At 44.8% G+C, this 23230-nt stretch overlaps 1 protein-coding gene across 1 annotated transcript in view; it reads left to right on the top strand.

Annotated features, from left to right (window-relative positions):
* Positions 1-23230, top strand: part of TMEM132D (transmembrane protein 132D) — a 525295-nt gene that overhangs the window by 181996 nt on the left and 320069 nt on the right. Inside the window, exon 3 of the mRNA XM_038574733.1 lies at positions 16840-16986. Coding sequence (XP_038430661.1) covers positions 16840-16986 — 147 coding nt within the window. The remainder of the gene's footprint in view (positions 1-16839; positions 16987-23230) is intronic.

The following is a 23230-nucleotide window of genomic DNA, read 5'->3' on the forward strand; positions in this document are numbered from 1 at the left end:
ATTCAAACTTTCCACTGCCAGTCTACACACATTACATGGTTTGGTTGGAAGCTGTCAATGTAACAGGTGGATGGGCCTTCCTGTGTCTTTTTGTTACATTATTTTCCAGGCACAGTTTATTTCATTTACTCTGAAGCCTGGACAGACAGAGGCTTTCCAGTCTTGTAGGAAGGAATTTAGAGCAATAGAGAAGGCTCACTAGTCTACGGATAAGGACCTTCCAGCAGAAGAGGACTAACCTTTATCTGTGCCCACGTATGTCACTTGGTTCTTACTGGCAATCTGTTCTTCACTCCAACTAAAATATCAGAGGGTGAGTTCTCCTTCTCCTTTCCTGGCACGGGGCAGTGATCCAACCACTTGAACCTGTGGTTCCTGATTTGGTTGCAAGTTTGGATCCTTTGTGAATCCCAAAGCTAAAAGCAGGGATCCCAAACCCAGTTGCCTTCAGGGGACAAGCAGGTGATAAAAATGAGAGAGCTGGTGGAGGTCAGGCATAAGAAAAGTGTTTGTGAAGCTCATTCATTTGGGGAATATAAATAATAGTGAAAGGGAATAGAAGGAAAGGGAGAAGAAATGTGTGGGAAATATCAGAAAGAGAGAGAGAACATGAAGACTCCTAACTCTGGGAAATGAACTAGGGGTGGTGGAAGGGGAGGGGGGTGGGGGGTGGAGGTGAATGGGTGACGGGCATTGAGGGGGGCACTTGACGGGATGAGCACTGGGTGTTATTCTGAATGTCGGCAAATTGAACACCAATAAAAAATAAATTTATTATTTAAAAAAAAAAGGAAAGAAAAGTGTTTGTGCTTGGAGAGGCTCGGGGGAGGAGGAGGGAGCAGCGAGCACTGTAGAACACCTGTGCTGTTTGAAGGTGGTGGTGCAGCGGGCTGCTGTGTTAAGGCCTGCAGACCGAGTATCACCGTACTGTTTCAGGACAAGCCAAAAATCTGGATTTTGAAAGGAAATATAGTTTTAAAATAATTGGTTCAGATGGTCAAGTGGAATAAAATATGTCAGACAAGAAGTTTGCAGGCTACCTTCAGCCTGTGAGCCACCACCGATGACTCAGGACTGGGGGGAGGCCCACTTTCCTGAGGAGAACCAAGCCTCTAATGAACAGCTAGGATGAATAGGCAGTGGTGTCCACTTCCATGTCAGAACGTTGCTATTCTGCTGTCTTTTGCAGCAGAACAGACCACCCCAAACAGCGCTCTAGACAGAAACCATTTTCTTATGTTTATGGGTTCTGTGGGTCAGGAATCATGAAGGGGCATATCTGGGGTACATGTCTTTGCTCCCTAATGTTTGGGGCTCAGCCAGGAAGGCTGGAAAGATGTGACAAGGCCCTGACGGCTGCACCCTCTGAAGGCTGGCTCTGCACATGTCTGATGTCGGATACAGGTGCCACGTGGAGCCTCAGCTGGGTGGGTAGTCAGCTGAGCGCCCGCCTCACTTCGTGGCGGAGCCTCCTTACAGATAGGGGCCTCTGGCTTCTGAGTAGTGGCGCCAAGCTCTAAAAACAAGCATCCTGCAAAGCCGATGGAAGCTGATCCACCTCGAAGGACCGAGCTCACATGCATCACTTCGCTATGGGTGCGAGCCTCCTCCTGGATGGGAGGGCAGGCAAGGGCACATTGTTGCGAGAGTGTGGGGGGCAGGAGACAGGGACTGTCACAGTCATCACCTTTGGGAAACACAACCTGCCCTATCTGCCAAACACCAAGCAGACTGAGATGATGAAAGCGGAGTGGAATGGAGGTTTAATTCAGCCAATTAAAATGCATAGCTGCCCCTTCTTATTTATGGAAGTGTCTGTCTTCCCCTCTCTTGCCTTTCTTTGTGGTTTACAACTAGTTGAGCCCTTGGCTTTCAGCTGGTGTCATTGTCACTGATTGGGATGGTTGTGAAATCTGTGAAATCTGTGGTTCCTGCGGGGGACAGGGGCACAGCAGGGGTGGGGGGTGGGCAGAGGCACCGGCTCGCAGGCTCGCAGGCTCCCAGGCATGCTGCTCGGAGTGAGGCTTCTGTGCCAGCCACAAGTCAGGGGCAGTAGCGAGAGAGCACAGCTTCAGAGAGACAGTCAGGGCTCAGGAGCACGGAGCCTCTGCTCCTTAAACAGACCCCATCTTGCCGTTGTGAAAGTGAAGGGATCAAGTCCTCTCTTTGACCTCCTGGGCTACAAAATCAAGCCTCTCTCTCAGAGCTTTTTAAGTATGAAAATGTAGGAAAATAGATCAGTGTGGAAGAGTAATTGGTCTCATCATAAAAATTCACCAGTACCATAGAATCCGGAAAATCCTCTGTTTTACACAAAAGATACATCTCTGTACTGGCCACCTGGTCAGTTGTGTCTTACGTAATCAGGACTGAGTTCACACCCATGGATTCTCACTCAGCCTTTTAGTTCAGTTGCTGGCAGCAGGAAGATGCAGGGAAGGGTTCTCTAAGTGGCAGCCTCGTCCGGGCCCCACTGCATCCCACAGAAGTCCCAGCCCTCTGTGTTAAAAGTCACCCAGTTGATCCGCTGATGCCCTTGCTCTGGTCTGTCCTGGGTCAGGGCCGGGATGACGGAGTAGCACCATGTAGACTGTTGACAGTCCGTGGGGTGTGGGGGAAAGACACCACAGCAAAACATGCTTAAACTCTTCCAGCTTCACCCAGTTGTGAGAAGTGTCCCTGAAGCTCACGTTTTATTGAATGAAGCTACAGGAGCATGCCCGACTGCAAAGGGAGTGGAGAAGTGAGTCCTCCCAGGTGCCTGAAGAGACATTGAGAGCGGCCCTGTCAGCTGCCACCGGGCAGCTGCCAACTGGGCAGTTGATAGTACCATGTCCCATGGCATCTTTCCTTTCTGTGTCCATCAGGCCACCTGCCTGAGCTCAGAAAATATCCCATCTTTGTAGCCTGTTTATTTATTTTTTTTATAAATATTGTATTTATTTATTCATGAGAGACACACAGAGAGAGAAGAAGCAGAGATGGGACTCCGGGATCACGCCCTGGGCCAAAGGGAGACACTCAACCTCTGAGCCACCCAGGCATCCCTCTTTTCTTTTTTTTAAGATTTAATTTATTTATTCATGAAAGACACACAGAGAGAGGCAGAGACACAGGCAGAAGGAGAAGCAGGCTCCATGCAGGGGGCCTAATGCAGGACTCGATTCCAGGATCCCTGGGATCATTTTCTGAGCCAAAGGCAGATGCTCAACCACTGAGCCACCCAGGTCCCCCAGTACCCTCTTTTAAATCTTGGGTTTCTCATTTGTAAGATGCAAGCAGAAGCGACATACATCCAGGTGAGAGGAGCACCGTGGGGTTGCAGCATGTTCTCCTACGCTCAGGGAACAGGTTCTTCCAGCATCCAGAGAGAGGGAAAAGGTCCCTATTCGGGTTCTCACATCCCCAGTGTGGTGCTCCTTTCCCCAGAAAGACAGCCAGCCTGAAAGCCAGATTTCATGGAATGAGCCAGAGAAGAATATTTTGAAGATCTTTCTTATCTCCCCACATTCTCGATTTTTAGCTCCTCTGACAGATTAAATGAGTAGATTTTATTGTACTCCAGGGGCAGGGGGGATACAAGTGGGAGGTAGGAAGACCAGACCCTACCTCTCCGATCATGAATATAGGCCAGGGGACTGTGAGAAGGAGAAAGGGAGGGAGATGCTGGGAACAATGGGGCAGAAACCCAGATGAAGGAGAGAAGAATTTTCTGGAAGGATCAGCAGGAACTCTGAGGCCAGAAGGACCTACTTGGGTTCTGGAAGGAGTTTGCCTCTCCCATGAGTTACACAATGACTGCATCTTCAGGGTTTGGTGAGCTAGCCTGCCTCCACCCTGCAGGATGGAAGCTTCTGCGCACCAAGTCCCCATGTGCCCTGCAGGGCAGGGAAGGTAGCTACAGGTGCGCTTGTCAGGTTTGCTGAAAGATACCCTTCAGGGACAGAAAAGTTGCAGCAGATCACAGCCAGAATAGGGCTCCTGGAGCCAGCTTCAACCATCTGTCAGCTGTGTGGCCTTGGGCAAAATACTTAACTTCTCTGTGCCTCACTCTCTTCACCTGAAGATGGGATAAAGCTTGTCTGCACAACAGCCCCTGCTATACTAGTTTTTTAGATGAGACTCTTAGATGATGCATTGATTTTTTTTCACTCCACAAACACAGCATGAGAACTGTCATTGTAGGCTCATCAATCGTCAGGGATGTGCCTCGGTGGTGTTGCAGGACCGTGTTTACAGCAGGGCGGGGGTTATGTGGGAACTTTGTACTTTCTGCTTAGTGCTGCTGTGAACCAAAAACTCTAAAAACTAAAGCTTATGAATTTTTAAAACATTATATTTAAACATTAATGTTTTCCTGAAAGGCACAGGTACTAATTTGCTCACCTGACAGTTTCTGGTCAGAGGATGCTGTGTAAACAAATTTTAATTGGCCGTCATGTGTGTGTGGGTGAAAATTAATAAACGTCTGCCCACTGGAGTTTGCAGAGAACCCACTGTGATGACCTGCATTAGGGGGTTGAATTCTGTCCCCACAGATCCTAAGTCCCGGTCCTTACAGGAGACTTTACTGGGAGGTAGAGTCTTTGCAGACACAACCCCTATAGTATGCTATCGAGCACTTAAAAATGTGTTCACAGAGTAGATTGCATGATAAGTGTTGTTTTCACAATAAAAAAAAGGTAAAAATGAAAATGGAAAAAAAATAAAACCTACACTCACAATAATGAAAACAAAATTAAAAGCCAGAATAAGAGGGAATTAGTAGCTCTTGCTTCAGGCATGTGTCTGAAATCCAGAAATAGCAAAATTAAAACTGCGAGACCAATGAAAAAGCACTTAGTAAGAGTTTGTCGTGCATATAAGAAGTTTTCAGACTGGGTGCCTTCAAGTTCGAAACTGATGTGAAGCTCAGGGACACGATGTCAGAAGGTGGCTTATCAGGTGAAACAGGGAGGCTCTTTAACCTTTTCAAGGATATTTATTTATCACCCGGGGTTTCCAAATGGCAGAGGGTTAGTTAAAACCACTTTTAGGAACATTTCTTAAGTTTCTTTGATGATTATAAGGGGCACTGCAAAGAAATAACCTAACTTTTGCATTCATTCATGAAATAAGCTGGACTTAGGTTTGCTCACATGGCTTACTGGATTTATTTGCTTGGCGGTGGGGGGGGATCTTCAAGCTTGGCCTCCATTTTATTTTCATTTAACTGTTGGATTCAGGGCTTGTGTACCAGCAAAGATCATCTCTTTCCTCCCGGTTCTTTCCTTCCCATGAGTTCACATCCTGCTGGGTCCCTTCAGAGTACAATAGCTGAAGTTGTATGTCCTCCCAAGACTCACCTCGGATCAGGGATGAGGCCCGGGGTGAGGTGGAGATACTCTTCTAGTAGCTCCTGAGAAATTCCAGAGCCCACCAATCCCATTGGACCCAATCACTGTGACTAGAAGGAAGAAAAGTGCTGATTATCTGTGGGTCACCTCTTCTGTTTCCAGGACCCAGGCTGTTGCCCAAGAAAGTTGAGTAATTTCAAGGTAGACCGCACGTCCCTGTAAGCATGTCATTGTTCTGAAAGATGTTGTGTGTGAAGCAGCCAGGGTCATGTTCGGATTTAGGAGGCGCCTGGGCCCAGGGACAGTACACCTCTTTTGGGGAGAGGGCTGCTGCTGTGGCCACCGCCCCTATCATGGACTGTCTGAGGTGTTACTGTTTTAGACAGGGATGTTTGAAGGGAGCATCTTTCTCTTTCTCTTTCTTTCCTTCTTTTATAAACCAAAAGTCTATCTTCCAGAATGTGCTAACAGAAGATGATTTTTGTTGAAATAGCTATGAAGATATCCCTGAAAAATGAAAAAGAATAGGAAGGAAATAGCCCTACCAGATACTAAAACATGTCATAAGCTATTGTGTTTAAAACATTTGGGTCCTGCCTCACGAGAAGGCAGACAGATCAATAAAAGCAAATGCAGAGGCTAAAAATAAGCCTAAGGAGCAGACAAATTTAGTATAGATCAAAGATGGCATTCTAAATCAATGGGGTACTGGGTGAATCATTTAATAAATAGGACTAATGAAACCCATATGGGTAGAAGTAAAGCCAGATCCCTCTTCTACTCATGTCTCACATGAAAATACATTTCAGATGGATCAAAGGATTAATTTCTTAATAAATCAATTTCCTAATAAACAATAAAAATAAAACCAATAAAAGGATAAGGAAGTGGACAAATGATGTGAACAGACATTTGATAAAAAATTATTCAAATGTAAGCCTATGAAAACTATATTCAATGTCCTTCAGACTTAATGAAATACTATTTTTATTAGTCAAATATGCAACAATGAAAAAGGCAGAAAATGGGCAGCCTGGGTGGCTCAGCGGTTTAGCGCTGCCTTCAGCCCAGGGCCTGATCCTGGAGACCCGGGATCAAGTCCCACGTCGGGCTCCCTGCATGGAGCCTGCTTCTCCCTCTGCCTGTGTCTGTGCCTCTCTCTCTCTCTGTGTCTCTCATGAATAAATAAATAAAATCTTTTTTTAAAAAAGGCACAAAAAGGCACATGAAGACTCTCTGTGAATGTGTAAATTGCTAGAATCTCTTTGAATGGCAATGTAGTGAGTTCTATCAGAATTAAGCACCGGCATCTCTTCTGACTTGGCCCTTCCTCCTTTAGACATTTTTGCTGTGGACATGCTTGCCTGTGTATGCCAAGCTCTGCAGATGTGGAGCTTCTCTGAAGTGCTGACTGTAGCAGTAGAGATTGGAAACCACCAAGGTGCCCATCACACGGGCACTGGTCAGTGAGATGTTCTGGGACACCTGCACAGTGGATTCTTCTGTAGTTGTGACTCAAGGGTGCTTAGGTCTCTAAATGCTGATATAGATGTACCTACTAGATATGTATTTTAAATACATAGATAGTGTATAAGAGTGTGTGTGGTACTGCATTGGTATTTTTAGTTTTTTTTTTTTTTTTAGATTTTATTTATTTATTCATGAGAGACACACAGAGAGGCAGAGACACAGGCAGAGGGAGAAGCAGGCTCCCTGCAAGGAGGGTGATGTGGGACTCAATTCCAGGACCCCGAGATCATGACCTAAGCCAAAGGCAGACACTCCACTGATGAGCCACCAGGTGCCCCTGATTATTGGTATTTTAAACAATCAACATAGCTGCATATATTGATCACCCAGAAAATGTAAGTTACATTGGATAGAATTGAGAGGAGGGAAGTCTCCAGTGAGAGGAACTTTGTATCCCATTTGTAACATTTAGGTATTTATAACATGCCTGCGTTGTTTCTTCGAAAAAAAAAATGATAATTAAAAATTAAAAAAAAAAACAACCAAAAGACATCCCTGAAAGTGTGAGTTTGTTGCCCAAAGCTCTGGTTTTGACTTAGAATGTTTCCCTTAATTAAATAAGTATATTTAAGTAATTCCTTTAAAACACTAGTAACCTCGAGGACTAGAGAAAACAGCAATCCCATTCCATTATGTGCTTTCGTGAAATTAGAGGGTTGGCTCATAGCAGACAGCAAGATTAGGTCTCATCCCGAAGCCTGGGAACCATACACGGCGCATGGCAGTGCCCTGGAGCAGGAAAGCCAACAGTTTTCAGAAGTACTAGTCACGGCGCAGAAAAGCCACCCAACTAGCTTCTCTGCAAATACAAGTCCTGCTTGCTGTCTGAGGTCCTGCATAACTTTGAGTCCTTGTCTTCCATCTCCTGTGGGAGTACAAAGGTGGTTGTATTTTGCTATTTTGTATTTTGCTCTGTTTTGTGTGTGTGTGTGTGTGTGTTGTTGTTGTTGTTGTTGTCGTTGTTTTTAGAATCAGGGCTTTGATTAGTGATTATTGTATGGATGACATGGAAAGAGTAAAATTCCAAATAGCCAAGCATCCAGGTTTCTGTGTCAAGAGCGATGTAATGATGATGATGATGATGATGGGTAAGGTCTGTTTTCTATGGGACACTCTAGGAAGGGCTAGGCATACGGTCGTCTCTGACAGTCTATCACATTCAGCAATAAATAGAGCTTTTTCCTGCACATCTGCTGGTTGGTTGGATGAGTCTACGATGGGAGAGTAAATAAGACGCAGAATGAGTGAAGCTGTAACATTGATCTCCATGTGTGGGCATCATGGAGACTGTGGGCACTTACTGCTTTAGTATCAGGGGGAAATGATATGATCATCTTTCTGGAAATGGTAATGAGTTTCCCTCTCTTGCCACCCATCCAGCTGAGCCATCATGGGAGCTGTGTTAAGGACTGCTGTCTCTCTCCATCAAGGCTTCGCTTGTCTGAACGGGAATCCTGGTTTGCATGGGGTGGTAATGATCGCTGTGAATCCGTAGACAGTGGGCTCATATAATAAGCCAAGGAACATTTAAACAGTGCCTTTCACTGTTGGGTGGTAGGCTGTTTTCAGCAGGAACAAGTAGAGTTTCCTTCCCCACTCAGATGCTGGGCAAAAACCAATCCACTGGAGAAGATGTCCATATATGTATGCATACTCCCCTCCTGCCTGCCCACTTGATTAATCACTGGCTCTACATTGGGCAGGTCTGTTGATAATTAACTCTTTCTGGGGTAGCCACCCTATGCTGGGCTCTCTCTACCCTTCTCTTGCTTTTTTTAAAAATCCTTCATAGAACTTACACACGTTGAATGTGTGTTTGTGTGTGTGTGTGTGTTCTGTCTTTCTCTTTGGATATAAGTTCCGAGTCGATAGGAAATGTGTGTTTTGTTCATATTTGCATTTCCTGTCCTGTGACGGTCTCCAGGAAAATCAAACTGTGTTTGATGAATGAATCCAGGAACAAATAAACAGTTTGGTTTATCTTAGTGTTATTCATTACCTACTTCAGTTGCGTATACAGTCACGTATTTATAAAACTTTTTTGGGGTGGGGGGTGGGATCCCTCTCTCCAGAGCTTCTCACAGTTGGCTTCCACACTCCTCATGCCCACGGGGTTCCATCTGTCACACAGTCCTATTTCTACCCATCATGTGTCTGTTTGAACTTGTGTCTGCATGAAACTGGCCTTTGCACCCTTCTCATGGGCAGAGAGTCAGAAGGAAAACCAAGTGCTTGGGAGGAGTAGAGATTGTGTGCAGGAAACACTCAGCTTTAGATGCTTTTAAAAAAGTCATTCAGTCTCTGTCTAGGCTGGCAGAGAAAACCCATGGGCCAGGTTTATCAGGATGGCAAGTACTGACCCACCCAGGCTCCAGGGTAAACAGGAGGTCCTCAGAGCCAGCAGCCTGCCTGGCTAGAGAGTGGTAGCACATGTTGCTCACCTTTTGGGCCAAGGTGTAATGTTCTGCTGTTTTGGCTTTTCTCCTCACTGGATTCTCCTGAGTTGATAGGTGGCCAGCCAGGTTCCTGCTTTAGTTATTTTATTTGTCCCTGGACCAAGTCAAGGAGAGAGACCAGGATGATCTGTGAATAAAGCAGCACATTTAATATAATAATGGTTGTCGCATACAGTTATGCAGGTTGTGCACTGCTCAACTCTAGAAGTGACACTTCATATCATAATCTACATAAATAATGCTTCCTGGGGTTGGCCAGTGCCCAAATTGTATGGTCATGTAGCAGTCCTGGGCATGATCCTATTTATGTAAATCTACAGGTCGGGTGTGGATAAAGCAGTACGTAGAAGGATGATGACTAAAATACTGTTGATTTAGTTTCAACGAGATGGAAGTTCAGGTCATTTCTACTTTCTTCCTCATATCTGTGTAGCACTCATTGTTTTCCCACAAAGAACATATTCCATCCACTTAGGACAAAAATGAGAAAGTTAACTCATCACTGTGAGTTGTACGTATGGGGGGGGTGTAGACGTGGGCGCATTTGTGTGCATGAATGCCTCGGTCCCACCCTGGTTGTAGCAGGGAGCTCTCCCATGGCTTCTTGATTCACTCACTCAGAAGAGGCCTGACTTACTGAACCCCAGCTAGTGGAGGTCACAAACTGGTGACCTTGGACACGTTCCAGTCCTCACTTGTTATGTCTAGCCGGGATGATGTTTTCCAAACGGGATCTTACACTCAAGTGGGGATCTCTGACCTCTCTTCAAGATTGCAAAGGCTTGGCAACACCGGGCCTGCAGGGCAGCGGGAGGTGAGGGCTCTGGTCTGTATGCGAGATCTGTGCTCACAGCCTGAGTAGCCGATCCCTTGCTTGGTTGGTACTTTCTAGTGGATGCCAAAGCCCCACAGGCAGGGCCTTGTGATGTCTAATCAGTAAATCATTCACAGAGAGCTGTTCACCTCTCCACCTGGCCATGGGTCCCAGCCTCCCAAGGCCACATGCCCAAGTCTCCTCTGCCCCAGCTCCTCCCCCTGAGGGTCTTGGAGATGCCCCCTTCTCTTGAGGACAGACTCTGCCCACTGGTATTGACTGTTCTATAATGTCTCACACAGGTGATCCTTCAACAGTCAGGACTGTGCTACATTCCTTTGGTCCTAGTGCCTCACTGATAGCACAACATCAAAAACACTTTGCTGTAGACTGACTTGCCTTTATTCTAAATTTAACATTCCCCAAGAAATCGCCACATGGAAACAGATTCCCTCACCCCCTGATGCTGTGAACAGCAGAACTGGCAGGAGAGGTTCAGCATCTTGCCAGTACCCATCCACCTGCTTCATTGTACCATGACCTCTGGTCATCACGTTTCCTTGTCCTGTACTCAGAAGGCAGCTCGAATGGGACTTTCTCATGGATGTTCACCCCAAGTAGTGTGCAGTGATTCACTGAGTTGGTGGAGAATCAGGACTCCTCAACATGTGTCTCTTAATCTCATTATTTTCATGCATCCTTTTTTTTGGTGTGTGTTTTATAGTATAGCATGTTGCAATAGTCCAAGCACAAAATTGACAAAAAATATATGCCCACATTAAGGGTGAATGCTGACAAATAATTTACTGGCTTGAGTGCATGATGATCAACAATTGTGGGAATCTGCTATTTTAGATTTAGGTTTTATGTAGCAGCAGCTCTTCCATAGAGCCACTGTATATATTGGGATCATCCTGAAGCCACGGCAGGGAGACTTAGCCAAGTACCTCCCAGGGGTAGAAAGAGGGGTGCAGTGTCACACAAGCCACAGAGAACTGCTGATAACATTGGAAACAAGCACACAAACGCACCTGCTGGCTGAGGCAAGGCCAGGACATGGGGACAGGCTGAAAGTGGCTCTGACAATAAATTAAATGCTCTGTGTCATGTAGTACGTGGACTAGTGGGGAGTGGCGCTGTTATCAAGTGCTCCTGGTGAAGCAGCGGTTAGATGCAGTGCGTGGTTATCAGCCACGGTGAGATAGCTATGGCATCTGAGGATACAGAGCCGCATTGTTCTTTTCCACAGTTAATGAGAGAAAAAGAGTGCGTGTGTGAGGAACATTTTTTTTTTTAAAAGCTTTGCTTTGACCCAAAGGGGTTTTCCTTGGACTTTGAACCAACAGGGAAAACACAGGTTTCTATCACTTAATGGGCAGGGATGCTGATAACTAAATCGACAACACTTATAAGTGTGCTGTGTCCTTCTGTCATCCATAATAGGAGATGCTGGGTATGGGGGAGCAAAATCAGGTGTGCATGGGGTCGACACTGGGTTACCAGCTGCTGGGATCATGTTGCTGGATGCTGTATTGGAACCCACATATGTTGTGTGTGTGCATGTGTGTATATGTGTGTAGAGGTATACAACTGACCCTGCACAACACGGGAGTTAGGAGTGTCAACTCACATTTAGATCTTTCATCCATTTTGAGTTTATCTTTGTGTATGGTGCAAATCCTAGAGGAGAACACAGGCAACACCCTTTTTGAACTTGGCCACAGTAACTTCTTGCAAGATACATCCATGAAGGCAAGAGAAACAAAAGCAAAAATGAACTATTGGGACTTCATCAAGATAAGGTTTTGCACAGCAAAGGATACAGTCAACAAAACTAAAAGCCAACCTACAGAATGGGAGAAGATATTTGCAAATGACCTATCAGATAAAGGGCTAGTATCCAAGATCTATAAAGAACTTATTAAACTCAACAGCAAAGAAACAAACAATCCAATCATGAAATGGGCAAAAGACATGAACAGAAATCTCACAGAGGAAGATATCGGCATGGCCAACATGCACATGAGGAAATGCTCTGCATCACTGGCCATCAGGGAAATACAAATCAAAACCTCAATGAGATACCACCTCACACCAGTGAGAATGGGGAAAATTAACAAGGCAGGAAACCACAAATGCTGGAGAGAATGCGGAGAAAAGGGAACCCTCTTACACTGTTGGTGGGAATGTGAACTGGTGCAGCCACTCTGGGAAACTGTGTGGAGGTTCCTCAAACAGTTAAAAATAGACCTGCCCTACTACCCAGCAATTGCACTGCTGGGGATTTACCCCAAAGATACAGATGCAGTGAAACGCCGGGACACCTGCACCCCGATGTTTATAGCAGCAATGTCCACAATAGCTAAACTGTGGAAGGAGCCTCCATTGAAAGATGAATGGATGAAGAATATGTGGTCTATGTATACAATGGAATATTCCTCAGCCATTAGAAACGACAAATACCCACCATTTGCTTTGACGTGGATGGAACTGGAGGGTATTATGCTGAGTGAAATAAGTCAATTGGAGAAGGACAAACATTATATGGTCTCATTCATTTGGGGAATATAAAAAATAGTGAAGGGGAATAAAGGGGAAAGGAGAGAAAATGAGTGGGAAATATCAGAGAGGGAGACAGAACATGAGAGACTCCTAACTCTGCGAAACGAACTAGAGGTGGTGGAAGGGAGGTGGGCAGGGGGTGGGGGTGACTGGGTGATGGCCACTGAGGGGAGCACTTGATGGGATGAGCACTGGGTGCTATGCTATATGTTGGCAAATTGAACACCAATAAAAAATAAATTTATTAAATAAAAAAATAAATAAATAAAATAAAAAAGGAGTGTCAACTCACCATGTCGTCAAAAATCTGAGTATAACCCTGACTCCTCAAAACATAACTCCCAACAGCCTGCTGTTGACCAGAAGTTTTAATAACATATGCCATTGAAAAAAGCACATATTTTGTATGTTCTGTGTATTATATACTGTATCGTTGCAAGAGGGAAGCTAGAGAAAATCAAATGTTACTAGGAAAACCATCAGGAAGAGGAGACACATTTACTTTGCTGTATTTATTGAAAAAAACTCATATGAGTAAGTGAATGTGAGCAGTTCAAACCCGTGTTGTTCAAGGGTCAACTGTGTGTGTGTATGTGTGTGTGGCGGGGGGGGGGGGTACTGTAGCTCTGCTATTTTTTTTAAAGATTTTATTTATTTATCCATGAGAGACACAAAGAGAGGCAGAGACATAGGCAGAGGGAGAAGCAGGCTCCATGCAGGGAGCCCGATGTAGGACTTGATTCCAGGACCCCGGGATCATGACCTGAGCCAAAGGCAGATGCTCAACCACTGAGCCACCCAAGTGTCCCTCTGCTATGTTTTAAAAACACAATATACCCTTAACCCAAGCAGGTTTTACCGTGTCCGTCCCCATGTGTGTGCCCACCATGGGGGAAATTGTGGCCCTGTCACTATGGGAGATACATTTTCATGCATAAATATGCAGCAGAGTGTCCTTGGAAATCAAGCACTGTGCTTATCTCTGTGTAATGAAGCTGTCAGTATAACCCGTATGTATTGAGGCACAAGTAGGTTATAAAACTTCCATTAATGAGTGTAAGTAACTCAGTTGTCATAAACAAAGGCAGGAATTAGCAGTTGGTTCAAACCCAGTGAAGCCAAACTGCACGTGTCCTACAAATTATTTAATAGTTCCAAAACACTGCAACTTAACTGCTCTGAGATTAGCATTCCAACATGATCAAGCCGACACAAACCGAGCTCAGTATACGCTGTCCATGTGTCTTCGAGGGACAACTGTCCAATGTCTTGTGTGGATTCATACTTGATGCAAGCTGTTCAGTGACATCTCTTGAGCAAGGATCGTCCTTCAGCTCAGAACATCTGGAACAGCCCCTGGAAATGTGTCTTCTCTTATGAAAACATTCTGTGTCTATGAAAAGTAACCTCCTAGTGTCCCACGCTACATTTCAGAAAGAATGTTCTCTTAAAAATAATGCTCTAACTTACAGCTTCATGTTACTGCAGTAGGATCGCCAAGAACAGATACTGGATACTCTGTAGGTTAAATAAGCAACTGTGTTCTTTCCTGAGAACTTAAGAATGATTCATGGAAGAAATATTATCTGAGTTCCACATGGCCTACTTGTGAATAAAATTTAAGAAAAATATGAGCCTGTTCTGTATCCGAAATGTATCCGAAAAGTCTTATGCAAGGATATCTCCTCTATAATGAAAAGATCACCACATCCAGGATGATGACCTATTTATTTAAAGCAAATTTGATTCAATAAAATTCCAGTGCACAATAATTGGGACAGCCCTTAGAATTCATCTCAATATAATAGCAGCTGTCCATAGTGAATTGAACTTTTTATTTTTCAACCACCACATCCTGGTTTCTTGCTATTTAATTGAGTTCCCGCGAGGCAGAAATCATAGCTTACTCACCTGCGGTGTTTCACCCAAGTATCCAGAAAATGAGATGGCTTTCTGGCCTATGCATTCAATTCCTAATTTATAAATGGCTGCATTCAAAGTGTTGGCTTGTATGATAATTACTTAAGACACAAAACATGCAATTTTTTTTTCTTGCAGAAATCATGCTATCCATTGAAGCTCACTTCCTAAAACTGCCTGCATTAGCACCGAGGGCCACACATGAGACACACTTCCTCTTCTCTTTATAGAGCAGTCGCATCAGTATGTGTGAGTTGGGGCTCCCAGGACCACGCTCAGGTTTGATGACTTGCTAGGAGGACTCAGGATGGAGCATATTGTCTTAATCGTGACTGTGATTTGTTACAGCAAAGGACAGAAATCACATTCAGCAAAGGAAAAGACTTGTGGGGCGAAGTCTGGGGGAGCCAGGCTCAGGCTTCTAGAGCCCCACGGGGAGTCATGCCGACATCTCTAGTCCTTAGCAGTGACTTGTGACCTTTCGTGTGAGTGTCCCCTGAGCCTGGAAGCCCAGGGTTTGTCCTGGGGACTGGTCACCGGGCCTCTCTGCCAGGTGCGCACCATGATTTCAGATTCCGTGGGTGTAGGGCAGACACCGCATTGTTTGTGTAAATGGTGTGGGCACATCCTCTTCTTAGGGAATGGAGGGAACCCCCGCCCCATAAGCCTGGTGCCTGGATGCCAGCCAGGGGCCTCCCTGCCAGTGGCCTTTCTAGAACGGCAGCCTCATACCCGCTGTTGACTCTTCTACACCATAACTTTGCAGTTGTTTCTGTGGGAGGTCATGTTCTTGGGGTTAGTGGCATATGCGTCCCTTTCTCTTCCCTGAGTCCTGCGAGTGTCTCATCCCCTTCCGCCCTGCTTGTCTCTGGCTGTGCATGAGGGTCAGAGGTGGAGGGCCCATGTCTGTGGCTTGGGCGCCTTGTCCATGCAAGCACAGCAGTTTCCCATCCGGAGGATGCCCCTCCCAGACCATCTTCTCCTCAGCCGCCCGCTCATTCCCACCGCCCTTGCTGCAAAGCTCTTCAACCCAACAGGAGCACGAAGCTCAAACACGAGGCCAGTTCATACATCAGGCGGTGGGCGATGCATTGCATTTTGTACTGTACACTCGCCATTCCATATGTTTTTCACTCGAAACTTCTTGGAGCAAAGAAGGGTTCTGCTGTGATATTCCCTTCCTCCTCCCTCATCAGCCTCCTGGGGAGGAACGAGGCCCCTCGTATCTTGGTGAGGAGCCCCTGGTCATATCATTGTCCCTCTGCCATGGGCGATGAGGAAAGAATAAACAAATGGGTGGGAGGGTACACGTGTGGCAGACAAGACACAGGCTTCTGTAAATTTGTCTTTCTGTAGCTGACCAGTGTTGGGTAGCAGAGGATGTGAGTAGGATCAGAGTAAGTGGTTTCCATGGTTTTCATGGGTTTGAGTGATGCCAAGGGGAGTCCTGGGCATAGTTCGAGCTGCCTGGTGGTTCAGGGCCATGTGACACTTAAGGCACCTGCTCCTGAGTGTGTGGTGCCCAGGTCCTCAGCCGCTTGGTGCAAGCGGACCCCATAGGGCACGTGTGATACTTAACAGAGTTGAGGCTGTCACACCTGGGAAGAGTGCCTGGTATGTGGCGCACAGTTTCTAAGCAGCGGCCGTGACCGTGATGCTCAGGGTAGTGATGACAGTAAAGCCTGCATGGAGGGAGGGGCACAGGCAGGACTCAGATCCTGTGTTCCTGGGGCTGTCTCTGGTCCCAAATCCGTGTGCGCTACAGCCCCTCATTCTACACTGAGAACACCGGGGGTAGCAGGTAGTCCAGGTGAGGCATCTGTCAGTGCCTGGCACAGAGGGGATGGTCTGTGAACACGCAGTGTCATTACTAACTTCACTCATATGGTTTTAATTCACTCCTTTTTCTTGTTTAGTCTTTATAGTATGGGGTCTTTAGGAAAGTCATTAAAAAAAAAAAAAAAAACTGAAGCCATCCATGAGTGCAACTTTCTTTATGCCTGCAGACTGCCAGTGTGCTGCGGCCAGCTCCTATGCCAAAGGTGGGAATAAGTGGGGCACCATTATTGCAAGGTGATGGCAAAGATGTGATTAAACCCTGTTTCACACAAGCATGCGCCTACCGGGCAGCCGCGTGCGGCTGCATTGCCCATGTCCCCAGAACCAGGTATCCTGGGATTCCCCAGAGCCGTCTGAGCTGTGCACTCACTGTCTCTTACAGGGCCAAGGTGAAGAAGGGCGTGAGCATCGTGGGGGTGAGAGCCAGCAGCCCTTCCATTTGGGAGGTCACAGAGGGCACAGAGTACACTGGCAAGTACGCACCGGCTGTCATCGTTTGTCAGAAGAAATCTGCTAGCTCAGAAAACAGGTGAGTCCCAGCGGCCTTCAACATGTTCAGACTCGCTGTGACGGGGGTTCGTTTCCCCTACATTTGCTAACAACCGTTCCCACTGTGGTTTGTATGTGGTGCCTGTATTCTGTGTTATTCGTATTTCTCGGGAAGATGGATGGAATCCGTCCCTTGGGAAAGGTGAGCTATTATTACAGCAGACCTCCTTCACATTTTAGCGGAGCTCCGGGTCATCTGCAAGGACCACTCCTGCAGGTGGGATTTATGTACAGATGGTGCTGCACTGCCCCATGGCCTCCTCCTCGCCCGTCAGGGCAGCTCTGATAAAACAGCCTGTCCTGTGAGTGTCGCAACAACACTGTGTAACTCTTGGCACCTGTGGAGTGTGTTCCACATTTGCCATGTAGGTGTCTGTGATTATATTTGTGTGCACGTGTTTCTGATGAACGGTAAACTGTCTACTGTGCAATTATGGGACATTGTGAGTCACTCTAGAGACAAATTAAAACTTGAATCTGAGTCTGATACCCACCAAATTAGAAACCGTCAACTCCCAGCGGGGCAGAGAGACTTGAAAACTCAGTGGTTCTTGATTTGTTTCTGTTTCCTGAAACCTCATTTGTGGTTCTCGAGAATTCCTAGTCTGGTCACATATTTTTGCCACTTTTTGGCTGGTTGCTTTTTTGCTCTTTATATTACCGAAGATTGAAAAACAAACAAACAAAGAAACAAGCCAGTCGGAGAAGGACAAACATTATATGTTCTCATTCATTTGGGGAATATAAATAATAGTGAAAGGGAATATAAGGGAAGGGGGAAGAAATGTGTGGGAAATATCAGAAAGGGAGACAGAACGTAAAGACTGCTAACTCTGGGAAACGAACTAGGGGTGTTGGAAGGGGAGGAGGGCGGGGGGTGGGAGTGAATGGGTGACGGGCACTGGGGGTTATTCTGTATGTTAGTAAATTGAACACCAATAAAAAAAAATAAAAAAATAAAAAAAATAAAAAAAAGAAACAAACAAGCAGATTAATCCCAGGTATGTAACACATTATTTTTCGGTGTCAGATTATTAAACTCCATTGGTCAGTGTTTGGAAAAAATAAAAATTTTCCATTTACTTATTCTAATATTGAAGTCATGAATCTCAATGGACGCTTATGACACTTTTTTTTGGTTCATTATCAGGGAGCATTTGATGCCAGTTTGGGGATAGTTTGACTTGGGATCCCTTGTGCGTTCCTTCTGGTTCACACTGGAGCACCAGGATTCAGGTTGTCAATTCTTGAGCTCTGGCTTGTGTCTCTTCTTTTGTGACCAGTGTCCTAAGAGTGCTTTTTGAAGATTTTCTTAAGAGAGTAGATGAGAAGAAAAAGAAGAAATGTGCATCTGAGCTCTGCCCCAAATGTCTGTGTAGTAATAGGACGCCATATGGATTCACAGAGTGAACTTGCACATAACCACACGTCCAGATATGTCTGCACCAGTCATGGGATTTGGGAAGTTAGGTGCCACCTCAGTAAAGGTTTCTTTTGTGTTGTGAAGTTAGCACAAATAAGGAAGGAAGGATGGATGGATGCATGGATGGATATGTGATAGACAGGCAGGCAGGTTCTTTACCAGAAGAGGAGAGGAATTTGAGAGGAAGGATCTCAATCACTCTGTTCTGTTTTCTGCTCTTTTTCTTGCATTTCCTTGGTGGGGAGGGGTATTATTAATAGTAGTAGTTGAAGTGTTTTCTATGACATGTGAAGAAATATGAACCATTTTAAACTTTTATGTTGCTGGGTTTTTTGTTTGTATTTTTTGTTTGTTTGTTTTGCTTTTGATTTTATGGCTAAGCATTAGATCAGTTTGTCTTGGGCCCGGAGGAGAGGTAAGGAAACTTTCTGAGGGTGCCTCATCCCCATTAAGATGTAAACTGATTTCCCATGGGTCAAGCAAAGGGCTTCCAAGGGGTGCTTGAACACTTCTGAGCGTCTGCAGAGCACGTGGAAACATAACAATGCATGGTGCTTGCCACTTCTCTTCTTTGATTTGTATCAGTATCTTCCTTAAGAAGCAAGTGCCCTGAGTGGAATATCAAGTTATTTCTTCAAAGCCCTGGTATCATATCACCATTCCCTATGGAGAACATGCCTTATCCTTTTTTTATCTAAGATTTTATTTGTTTATTTGTGATAGACACACAGAGAGAGGTAGAGATATAGGCCGAGGGAGAAGCAGGCTCCCCACAGGGAGCCCGATGTGGGACTCGATCCCAGGACCCCAGGATCACACCCTGAGCTGAAGACAGATACTCAACCACTGAGACACCCAGGTGCCCCAACATGTCTTATGCTTTGTAGATCCTGATGGCTATTTTCTATTTTCCTGCTATTGGTCCAGATGATATTAAAAGCACACAGGCACACTTGGCATACACATTTATGTATGTCTGTGTAGCTAATATGTGATATGTGATACACAGCATATTATGCATGTACATATACAACATGTGTTTGTTCTGAGAGACATGCACATCTATGTATAGATACATGTACATGTATTTAGTAGCACTACTATATAGAACATATATACAATGTATTTATTATATAGGTGTTTAAGTATGTGCATGCATGTACACACGCATTGCCATGTGATTTATGTGTACTCACGTGCATGGATATGGAGGTTATGGTTTTGGAATCCAGTTTTTAGGCCACAGCTAGGAAGCCTTTGCTTAAATGAGGAAGCCTGGAAATGGGAGCTCTCTCAGTTGGTAACATGTGTCTCCCTGTTTGCAGCTACGGCTCCAGTCCCTAGAGCAGCGTCTGGTGCACATGGGTTTCTCCAAAAATGTTTGTTTGCTGCAGTTCTAAAATTATACTTCATCTCTGTTACTGTATGCATTATGATGCAAACCATACATACTGAATCCCCTCCAAGACACCTGCTTAAAAAAGCAAGGCATATAACAGGATGTATATATTGAAGCCCTGTTTGGGGAAAACCCAGAGAAAGGTACTTTCCTGAGCAGAGGGTCTGGCAACTGTGCTTTCTCCTGAGTGGCTGCCAGGAAGTTGAGGCAGAAGGCTGAATGTAAGTTATCTTATATTGTGAACCATTTGGACTGTGAATTTTTTTGCTTTGTGCATGTATTACCATTTAATAAAATGTATACAGATAAATTGACATTTTTTGAATATCATACATTCATTAATATATTCCATTTCTATCCTCACTTCAGAATGTTTCATTTCACTTCTGTCTGTACTATATTCAATGAAGAAACATCATGCTCCAGTATTTGGAGTAGTGAGTGGCCTGGGAGGTGATCTATTTCTCTTTATCTGAAGGATAATTGGAAAATGTATTACGGAGTGGATATTTTAGTGTTAGGAGGTTTTGCTTCAGAAGTTGTCTTGCTTTATAAACTCTTCCCAGTCTCTTTGAATATTTTTTAGTTATTCTTAAAAGTCAGAATCAGATCATCAGAATTCAAAGAGGCAATCTTAATTAGCTTGATAGTCATGGATTTTGTATTGCTAATAATTCACCATGGTTCACAAAGTTGTGTTAATGAAGTTAAGTCACTGTGACAGGTGTAATTTTATGGATTAAGGAGACACTTGTGGTAGTGATGAATTCAACAGGAAAGAGAGAAGATCTCTCACCTGAGTTTAAAATACATTCTTTCCTTTCTGGAAAAGTTTGTTGCTGAAAACCTTATCATCATAGTATTAACATATGAATGTCATTGCAGCTATGGGGGTCTCTTGACTAAAGGGTTGCCAGGAAATACTATGGAACAGAGCAGAAGAACTAATGCTCCATCCATCAGATTCCATTTTGCACTTTTAGAATCTTACTCACTACAGCACAATGGAAACTGAGACCAATGTATAACAAAAGCCATATATTTTTTATGTATGTGCTCTTCTCTGCATAGATGAGTGTTTTCCAAAGTCTGTCACTGTTGCTATGCAAATGATATTAGGTGGTAACATAGATGTGGGTTTGAATAAATTTGAATGACAGAAGCTCCCATGGTTTTCTGTTCTCCAGCAAGACTTCTAATGGAAGCATTCATCTACCTTGTCCTAACAGCATCTCTCCTTTGCCAGCAGATCCTAGACAGGCAAGAGTACACAGCTAGAATTTAATTTTTTTCAGAATTATCATCTCCTTATTATATATGACACTGGTGTTATGCTTATCATAGGTAGTATGTCTTGCTTTGAAATGTATATGAAGGACATGAACTGCCATAAAAATAATTGATATTTCAAATATAGACAGATACGATTAAAGTCATGAATGTATTTCTGGCATCAATAAGTATATCTCAAATTATATTTGTTAGGATTACTTGATTATTTAATTTTTAATGCAAATAAAAGTTATGGAAGACAGAATTTTATTTCTCTGTCACCCAGAAGAAGCCTGCAGTAAGCAGGCCAGGACTGGTACGTCAACTCTCCAATACCGTCAGGGTCCCAGGCACTTGTCTTTCTTTTCCTTTTTTAAAAGAATTTATTTGAGAGAGAGAGAGAGAGAGAGAGAGAAAGTGAGCGAGCGAAAGAACACAGCAAGGGAAGGAGCAGAAACAGAGGGAGAAGCAGACTCCTCGTTGATCAGGGAACCCAATGTGAAGCTCGATGAGATCATGACCTAAGCTGAAGGCAGATGCTCAAACAACTGAGCCATCCAGGTGCCCCAACTCCTGTCTTTATTGCACAGCATTCCAGTTCAGGGCTTCCATTCTCATGGACTAAGATGACAATCATTCCATCTGCCCTGTGGAAAAGATTTTCTCAGCTGGGTCAGCTCTCTTTCAGCAACTTTCCTGGAAACCATGCCAAACCCTGGTTTCCTTTTACATCTCTTTGGCTAGGACTTAACCAAGTGGCTGCACCAGACAGACAATGGTATGTTCAACTCAGAATCTTTTTTTTTGCTCCAGAGACAGAAGAACATGGGTCAGGCAGCCCAAATCTTCTTTCTCGGCAATTTGTAAAGGGCAGGTGTTGTGAGACTTCCAATAGGATGATGACAAGTGCATGGTACCTGGTGATCACCTTCACTCTGTCAGGCATGAATGGAGGTTTCTAGAGAAGTATAAAGGAAGAATATGAGAAAGTGAGTTAGGGCAGCATTTGTTAGGTGCAGATGGGAATGAACTGAAGGAGGGTGCCAAAGTGGCTGGTCCCAAGTGCACACACATAGAGAGAGAGAGAGAGCTGGAATAAGAGTGGAGACGCAGGCCTGAAACACCAGGATGGCATCTTGATAGGGCAGGCGGTACACAGGTGCCTATGAACATGTTGAGCCACAGGCTTCCTCGCTGGAGCAGGCAGGGTCTCCATGGCAGGGGCATACCCAAGGATGGATGGGAGCATCACTCTGAGAATGAACTTGGGGAAACCCTTGAAAGTGAGAGACAAAGACAGAGCTGCCTGCATGATACAGAGATGGTTTGTGACACTGATCAGTGTTCTCAGACTCATGTCCTGAAGATCCAGCCTCAAGGACAGGAAGCCATAAGATTAGGAGGGCAAAGAGAAGCTGGAACCCTATGGCTGTCAGGGTTGGTGCTGCAGAAACTCAGATCAGCACAGTTGGGCAAAACCTTCAGGAAAAAGAAACTTCAGAAGTGGAAGTGATGAGAGACTCCTGAAAACCAGCCAACCAAGAGTATAAACATGGCCACAGGAACAGGAGAGTGAACCTAGTTACCATGAGGTCCAGCACTAATAGTTATACACTCGGGGGGATGGAAAGCAAACATTTGCACAAAAACTGTTGCACAAACTCTCACACCAGCAGCACCCACCACAGGTGAAAGGTGAATGGATAAACCATGTGGTGTGCCCACCCAAGGGGTCATTGCCTGCAGTTACACGGAGAGAAGTGTTGACCCACCTACAACATGGACCAGCTTTGAGGATGCCACACCATGTGACACAAACCATTTAGATGACATGTCCCAAGTAGGCCAGTTCCTAGATCTGCATCTAAGCAGCTCAGGGGCTGCCTGAGGATTGGGGGCTGACCCTGATTGCTGGTGGATATGTGTTTCTTTTGGAATCAATAACCAGATCCTGCAGGTAGGTAGTGGGGGATGCTTGGACCATGCTGTGAAAAAACTAAAAGCCACTCACTTGTATACTTTAAAAATGGTGACTTTGACAATGTATGTATTACATCTTACTAAATGTATTATAGAAGTAAATTAAAAAGAGCTCACAATATAATGTTTCTAAATAAATAGAGGGCAGCA

This window comes from Canis lupus, chromosome 26 (assembly GCF_011100685.1).
Source record: "Canis lupus familiaris isolate Mischka breed German Shepherd chromosome 26, alternate assembly UU_Cfam_GSD_1.0, whole genome shotgun sequence".
Classification (NCBI taxonomy): Eukaryota; Metazoa; Chordata; class Mammalia; order Carnivora; family Canidae; genus Canis; species Canis lupus.